This window comes from Poecilia reticulata, linkage group LG15 (assembly GCF_000633615.1).
Source record: "Poecilia reticulata strain Guanapo linkage group LG15, Guppy_female_1.0+MT, whole genome shotgun sequence".
Classification (NCBI taxonomy): domain Eukaryota; kingdom Metazoa; phylum Chordata; class Actinopteri; order Cyprinodontiformes; family Poeciliidae; genus Poecilia; species Poecilia reticulata.
Window position 1 is genome coordinate 12,069,774 of NC_024345.1, and position 8,474 is coordinate 12,078,247.

General features: G+C 39.6%; 1 protein-coding gene across 1 annotated transcript in view; it reads right to left on the minus strand.

Annotated features, from left to right (window-relative positions):
* Positions 1–4,293, minus strand: part of ubac2 (UBA domain containing 2) — a 5,993-nt gene extending 1,700 nt beyond the window's left edge. The window contains exons 1-7 of the mRNA XM_008429264.2: positions 4,036–4,293; positions 3,638–3,762; positions 3,006–3,125; positions 1,788–1,894; positions 1,344–1,467; positions 1,157–1,204; positions 649–757 (exon numbers count right to left, since the gene is read on the minus strand). Of these exons, the coding sequence (XP_008427486.1) occupies positions 649–757; positions 1,157–1,204; positions 1,344–1,467; positions 1,788–1,894; positions 3,006–3,125; positions 3,638–3,762; positions 4,036–4,066 (664 nt within the window). The 5' untranslated portion in view covers positions 4,067–4,293. The remainder of the gene's footprint in view (positions 1–648; positions 758–1,156; positions 1,205–1,343; positions 1,468–1,787; positions 1,895–3,005; positions 3,126–3,637; positions 3,763–4,035) is intronic.
* Positions 4,294–8,474: the final 4,181 nt, after the last annotated feature.

The following is an 8,474-nucleotide window of genomic DNA, read 5'->3' on the forward strand; positions in this document are numbered from 1 at the left end:
AAAATAATATATATATATATATATGTAGATAGATAGTAACATTACAATGTAGTAATAACTGAACCTAATCACTTTGGGACCATTTTACTTTAGATATAGCCAGCATTCGGTGATCAAGTAGCAACTAATCTTAGACGCAATAAGACCCACAATCGTCATCAGCAGATTTTATGATGGTGTTGAAAAGTATCCCAATATTTTTAGTTGTTTTCTGATGTTGGACTCCAACGATGTTACCCAATGTAATCTCTTGCTCGACATGTAGCATGTACCACGGTCTTTGGATACAAACGTTTTACACTGAGCAATCTGATATTTATAAAATTATCTTTCCAAACGTAAGCAGAGAGTTCAATAGGTGTCCCACAAGGTTGTGTACTAGGGTCCACACATTGTATTGGCAAAGTATTGATTATTTCCTGTTTTGACAATGTTGTTACTTTCCGTTTTGGTTTTGAAACGGGTCTCTCTTGAAATTGAAGTACTGTGAAACGTACCTGCGTAAATTATGGTAAAATAAAAAAAAAAGAGGTTGTGACCTAATAGTGTTGTTACCATTTGTCTATGATTTTCTGGCTTTAAAACACTTCTTGTAACAAAACTCTTAAGGAATGGTTTCCTATCCTAATAATTAGCGGTTGGACTCACTGGAGAAGAGCGGCTCCAGAATGTACTTTCCAACAGAAGATACCCAGACAGGGACAAAGAAGACCTTCTGCAACCAGAGTGCATTGGAGTGGTACAATCCTCCCGAGATCTGAAAAGCACACATATGAACCGAGAAGACAAAAAGTCTAATTCGTGCCAATATCACCGTCTCAGGAATTTCATAATGCTTACATGGGCTAAGAGATCATGAAAAACCCAAAGTATGAGTTGCAAAATGGGATAATGTCTGTTTTGCAATGAAACGTTGCACACAGACTGAAAACTGTTGCAATAAGGAAGATTACCTGGTTTAATGCAACCTTCTGATGCAAAAGTTCTTTTTTTTCCCCCCCAACTTAAACATGACAAAAACGTGCTGAAATTTTGAGACCTTCCTGCTTCTTTAGTCAGAAAGAGTCGCTAAGACCTAAAACACTTCTGAGCATACTGCCTCGTAATCCCTTTGTCTCATTTTAAAGGCATAGTGAAGAACAGAACGATCACTAACCAGTCCACTGAGTGCAAGGAGCCACATGAAGGGACTGGAAGTCAGCAGCTGCAACAGAGAACATTTCAAAAAGAAATATTTAAAAAAAATTTAAAAAAGGTTCGGCTGATTGGAAACTTTTAGTTGTTAAGAACTCAACCACAGGGCAAGTCAATTACTCATGTACAGACTCTAAGTGAGGGCTCACCTGCAGGCCCACTATGTAAACCAGAGTCTTGTTGGTGATGTGGATGTGTCCCAGGACCTGAGTGACTGGCATTCTGGGGATCGACTGGTAGAAAGGCACAAACAGAGAGAAGACCGGAGCGAGCCTGTGGATGGAAAACATCAAAGAGTCAAGATGATTCAAGAAGGACTGAAGCTAATGTATCAATTTTACCAAATAAGGCTTAATAATTTAACAGAGTCTGTCAAAGAACTCTAAATTTGGTGTTGACAGAGATGTGGTTTAATCATTATTTATTTGTTAAAATTAAAGAATTTTCTGCCTATGTTTAATAGAATATAAACATATTTATTAAATATTCCAAAAACATATACAGCTTTTTAAACAGACCTTCAAAATTCCCAAAAGTAAAAACAAAATGACTTTTACATGCAGAAATACGCAGTGGACCTGCTTTCTACTCACAGTCCGGCTGGTAGTTCCTCCACTTCATATTCAAAGAGGAACTGGAAGGCCTGGGCCAGAAGGAAGTCCACCAGAGCAGAGAGAAGCCAAGTGCCCAGCAGGAAGGACTGGAAGTACAATAAAAACATTTACGATAATCAGAATAACACACCTTGCGCAAAACCAATGGAGGTATGATAAGACAGGCGACGTTTTGTGGAAGTGAAAATGTTCTCTTCCTTTGAAAGTCGTTAATGACAGACAGACTGGATGGTGATCAAATACGCTTCCTTTATGATTAGAATGGAAATGTTCTGCTTTTTCAGTAATTTTGTCATTACAGTAAATAAATAAAAAAGAGGCGCAGTACTGTGAATATCCAGACAGATTTTCCGTTTTTTCATATTTGAATGTTTCAGATCATCAAATACATTTTAATATCAAAGACAATTTGAGCAAATACAAAAAACAATTTTCATATGAGGATTTTTTGTTTGTTTGTTTGTTTAATGAAAGAAGCCATGCAATCTGGCAACATGTTAGAATATAGTTAACTCTGACTAACCAAACATAATCCTGAATACTCCCAAATCAAGAAATCCTCCAAATACGACCAGTCAGACAACAAAGTAGCAGACAAGAACTGAAATAGCAACACGTCGTCCCGGATCTAAAGACAACAGCAAAGCTATTTTTTAGGATTTTCTAGTGAACCACAGTGAGAGTATTTGCCTACGATGGTGAACTCGACCGACCAGGAGACCGATGGCCTCGCACCTGGAAGGTCACGAAAGAACCCAGAACATCTGATGATCTGCACTCACTTTAGTTAATATCAGTGTTCATGATTCCATTCCAACAGAGAGAATGGGCAAAAATCACATCAATGGAAAAGTTTCTAACCCAAACCCAACTGCTGACCAAAGGCATTTGCAACAAAAACAACATCTTAATGATCCCCAAACCTTTGGGGGGGGGGGGAAATCGGAAAATCCTTTTTGGACTGACGGAACAAAACAGGAACTGTTTGGAGGGTGAGCCACAATACCTAGCATAAAACTAACACAGAATTTCAGAAAAAGACATGGTGGTGATAGTGTGATGGTCTGTGGCTACTTGTCATGAGGACCTACTTGGTGACCGTAAGCCCGAGTACACGAGGGGTTATGTAGCAGCACAACGCAGAATGATCCAAAGCTGCCTCTACTGGCAATATTCAGGCCTACTATTAATACTTACAGCAAACTTCCTGGTGCCAAACCTCCTCTCAAAGATTCGAAAGTTGTAAATCAGCAGGCTGCTGCAGAAGGAGTCTTTCACGTCCAGACAGATCAACCTGCCGCACAACAACCTCCAAACCTGCAGCACACAGAGGAGCAGAGCTCCTTAAACACCCAATGAATGTTTTAATATCAAATAAAAAGCATTTTCACAGCATTCAAATGTATTTCCTGCTCAGGGGTCATTATGTGGCTTACACTGTGACCCCTGAGCTCTAAAAAGGATCACACCCTTCCTGTGTTTACTCGAACCGTTTCGGCGATGCTCTTATTTTCAAGTTACCAAGTGCGTTAAGACAAACTTTACTTTATTTGCACAAAACTTTAAAACATGATCTAGTTACTTTTATTATATTATTATTATTTTTTAAAAAGGTATTTCTAAATGTACATGTACAGAAAACTACACAACTGTAACAACTCAAGATATGAATATAAACCTAGTAGGGTAGGCAGCGATAGCCACCTACTAGAAAGCCTGGTGATTTAATTAGCTAATGTTTGCTCTGCTGTTGACAGAAGACAAGACAGATAAAGGGTTGTAATTATTGGGTGAAAACTGAACATCTGGCCTCTGGATGTCAGACATGCCTGGTGCTGATGTGCAACAGCCTGCAGGCTGTACACGAACATGTCCTGGTACTGTGGCAGCAGGGTGAGCATCACAGTCAGCCCATTGAGAACCAGCAGCAGGCCTTTACACAGAGGAGCCTTGTCTGTAAGGGGAAATAAAACACACACAAATACAAAACAAGAGTTTACGATAAAAGCCACTAGTCCACCAGTTTACCTAAGCATTCATTTAAACAAAAACACTTCCCCTAAATAGACGGGCTGTTTGAATAAGCGAGACGTATGACGTTTGATAAAAACACAAATCTGTTAACTGACAGATAACAGCCTGGAGTAAATGAATGACAACGGCATGCTAACAGAAGTTAGCTTTCAACTAAGAGGCGGTGACAGGGCTCAGTAGAAGCGGCACTTACACAGGCCCCGAGAGCCGGTGGTGGTAAACATGGTGTCCAGATGAGGGAAGGAACCCGGAGAAAAGTCAATAACTCCCAGACAAAGCGGAATTAACGCCTAAACACCGCAATAAAGTTGTTACGATGATCCATGTTGCCACAATAAGGAAAAGGAGAGAGGAGGAAGGAATCTGCTACGGAAGCCGTAGAAGGGAAAAAGAGGCATTCTTTGGAAAGTTCGATTGAATGAAGGTCGTTGAACGGTAGAGGACGCTGCTGTACCATGTTGTGATTCTTCGTTTTTACCAACTTGACCTTTCAACTGTGTTCAGTCGGCACATTACGTTGAATAATAATTATCCATCCGATCTAATTAAATCATGTTTTTATTATAATTTGCAGTTTTACTTACTGGTTTATTATTGTTTTTAAAAGGGGTTTTAACAAAGAAGCAGATAATTTTTTAAACCATTAATTTACCAGTTTTTAATGCCTGCCAGATCTCGTCTTGGATTGTTGTAGCTGTTATATCCAACAGTCCATAGGCAAGAGGCAGGCAAGACCTTGGACAAATCATTTGTTTATCATTGGGCTATGGTGTGTTGTAAATGTATTCATATCCACTAAACCCTTTCATGTTTTATTAAACGGCAATGAATAGAATAGAATAGAATAGAATAGAATAGAATAGAATAGAATAGAATAGAAACAACGTTTATTGTCCTACGGTGGAGAAATTCAGGTATAACAGAAGCATCAGGACATGTAGGTTCCCACAAGTTCCCAAAGAGTGACAATATGATAGGGGCATATACCCATGATGTATACTTTTTTTTTTTTTTTACATAATTATCCTAACAGATGACTATTCTCAATCTCTCTCGCTCTCATTTTTGTGGCACCTAACAATATGAAATAATTTTGGTAATCCAAACTGACACAAAGCAGCAACTGGCACAGTGACAGTGAAAAAAATGTGTCTTTTTAGACAGTATATATATTTATATATATTTCAATTGGGGCTGCACAGTGGCACAGTTGGTAGAACTGTTGCCTTGCAGCAAGAAGGTTCTGGGCTCAATTCCCAGCCCCGGTCTTTCTGCATGGAGTTTGCATGTTCTCCCTGTGCATGCGTGGATTTTCTCCAGGTACTCCGGTTTCCTCCCACAGTCCAAAAACATGACTGTCAGGTTAATTGGTCTGTCTAAATTGCCCCTAGGTGTGAGTGTGTGTGTGCATGGTTGTTTGTCCTGTGTGTCTCTGTGTTGCCCTGTGACAGACTGGTGACCTGTCCAGGGTGACCCCGCCTCTTGCCCGGAACGTTAGCTGGAGATAGGCACCAGCAACCCTCCTGACCCCACTAAGGGACAAGAGTGTCAAGAAAATGGATGAATGTTTCAATTGGGCCATTTTTTTCTATTTGATTACAAAAATATGTGTTCACAAGTCATTTAAAGTCGTTTCTTTTTATAGACGCTGAAGAAAGTGACAGAGTGACGTTAGGGTTATGCACAGATTCCCCTCCTCCACCCATTCCGTTCCACTGATGATCCGCTGATTAAAAGAAGATTACAACACATTTCAATTCATTCATTTCAGTTCAACTGCTTATGAGAAAGTTCAGACTAACTACATTCCGTTTGAGAAAAACAGGAACAGTGGTGATATAAAAACCACCTATCGCTCCTACTAAGATCATTTTTAAAAATTGTCAAGCAATAAGCGCCATCCCAGCAGAGTACAAAAAAAAAGTAGTCAAACAAAAACAAAAGCTCAGTTTGTGATAAATGTGTTGCTTTAGAAGGAGCAGAACCACAACAAAGGTGCAGTATTCTGTGCAATAAACACTCAAAATGACAACTAAATCTACTAGGTATTTATATCGCACTCTTTCTGAAGTCTGTGTATCAAAATCTAAGTCACTACATTTTTTACAGATACCATTAGCTTTACTGTAATAATGCGCACACACACGCACACACACACACACACGCCCACACACACACACACTCATGCACGCAACTACTACTGCCCTCACAGATGCGCACACTTAACATTATTTGAAGGCAGGAACTTGCTTCTCATTCATCCAACATCACGTTCCACATCAAAGCAGCTAAAGTCTGTTTGCATTCAACTTTGTGTTTCATAGTGTGTTTCTTTTATGACACCTTAAAAAAAATTGTGTTAAGTGTAAATGTTAGAACAATAAAAATCTAAAAGACTCCAGATTATCAGTGTGGTTAGTTTAGCAGCAGTAGCAATAATTGCTGATTTTTTATTATTTATGTAAAGCATTTAGATATTGTATAACTTTTTCAAAATTATTTTTTTATTCAAATCATACACATGGGAATATGAAACAATCAAAATACGACCCTATTTGTTATAAAAACAAAGACATAAGTGCAACACACTAAAAGCAAATGGAACAAATCCTGTTTGTTTTTTTTATATGATCAATACAATGTTTTATGTTTCTTATTTTTTATGTAATAATTTCCAGCCAATTACATTTTGTTACACTCCCACAGAGGTTATAACGGAAACCTTCATATATGCAAAATTTTTTTTAATTTTTTATTTCAGTCTCTATTAGCAAACCTCCAACCCGCAGGCTGAGAGCTCCACTCGTCTAACGATGCGCTCCCTTCTCCTAGCTGGAATTTAGTGTAAGGTTCATGAGCATTTTATCAGGGCAGATCATGTGTCCAGATCGTTCTCCTGTTGAGTGCTCATTTTACCCATGATGCCACCCTGCTATTATCATTTAACCCATATCAGGGTATTCCATTGCCCTGAAGCCCAGATGTAATCATGTTTCATCTTTAGCCACATTGTCGTTGACGGCCATTTGCGTATTATGATGTATTTATAACTGTTTGGCCGGCAGCGCAGGAAATGTTTTATGTCTTGAAGTCATGTGATTCACTGTCTGACAGAGGGGGTAACAGTGTTAATTGTCCTTAGGGTCTAAAGCAGGATATGGCTACAAAAAGTCCAGATTAATTACTTTTTCTTCTGGTCCTCTGGCCTAATGTGCACAGTGTCGTATCTCGTCAAGGGCCAGACTTCCTCTGCAGAGAGCCTGCTTTGTCTTTAAGTTCACTGGCTGCCGGTTTCATTCACATCAGTGTGTGTTCCCCGTTGCCAGGCTGTGCTCACTCCCTCAGCCATTTGATCCGGCGCGTATGTTTCGTCCAAGTACATTTGAAAAGATATGGCGAACAGCTGTCTAACAGTGTTGCGTTTCCCCATCATCCTGCAGATGCAGTTAAATTAGTTCCCATTGGTTAGTTCCCACCCATTAGGTCTATTTGGCTGCCTGTGGTCAGATGTGACTGCAAAGCAGAGCTCAGTAACAGCTTGCTAATTGTGTTTCAGACCTTCTCTGTCACTGATGTGGGAGTGAGGTTTAAAAAGGTTGCTTCGCCCCTGTTCTCAATCAAAGATAATCAGATTAAACAATGCGGAGATGTGTGCATGTGTGTGTGTGTGTGCTTACCAATAAAGAGACTCCAGATTTGGAGACAGCCTTGACTCCTGCTGTTTGCTTTGTTCATTAAGGGGAGATGAGCAGATGGTTTGCTGGTCTGTTGTGCGGCGCACACACGCGGGCTCGCACAAACACACATGCAAATACACAAACGCGCATGAACTCAGGCCTGTCACCTTAGCTTTATCCTCCATTTATCTTTTCCATTACACATCTCTCAGCAGGACAAATCTGCTCGGTGAATTGTGAGAGATTTATGTGTGCTCTGGTGTTTGCGTGCGTGTGTGTGTGTGTGTGTGTGTGTGAGAGAGACAGGCAGAGATACAAGAGGACGGTGAAAGAGCGGAGCGGCGCTGAATGAAGTCAAATCTTTTTCAGCCAAAGACAGCCTCCGAGGTGGTCATCTGAAAAGCTGATGACTCATTCACATGCACGTTTCTGTGAATCATTGCTTTTCACCAGTCAGACTCTGTGTAGTCAGGAGCAACGGCCTGCAGCAGAGGTATTGTTTCAGTGCTGCTTCCAAGCTTATCTGTCTGTGTCCAGGAAATGGCACATTGCAAATGTAGACAAGACTGCATGAGTAAAACCTAAAAGACCCCCCCACACACACACACACCCCCACGCACAGACTCCAAAGAAAACCTTGGTGCAAAATATGGGTTGGCAACAGGATTTGATATAGAATGTTTTAACACAATTCTGTCTCTTTATCTAAATAAAAAAATCTGGATTTTATTTTTGTAGTTTTAATGTATTATCTAGTTAATTTATTTCTGTAATTTGGGTAAAAAAGGGAAGCATGTTTATTAGAAGCAAAGTGATATATTTAAAATGTTTATATACAGTTTAAATATGTCCCTTTTAGGGATAGATAGATAGATAGATAGATAGATAGATAGATAGATAGATAGATAGATAGATAGATAGATAGATAGATAGATAGATAGATAGATAGATAGAT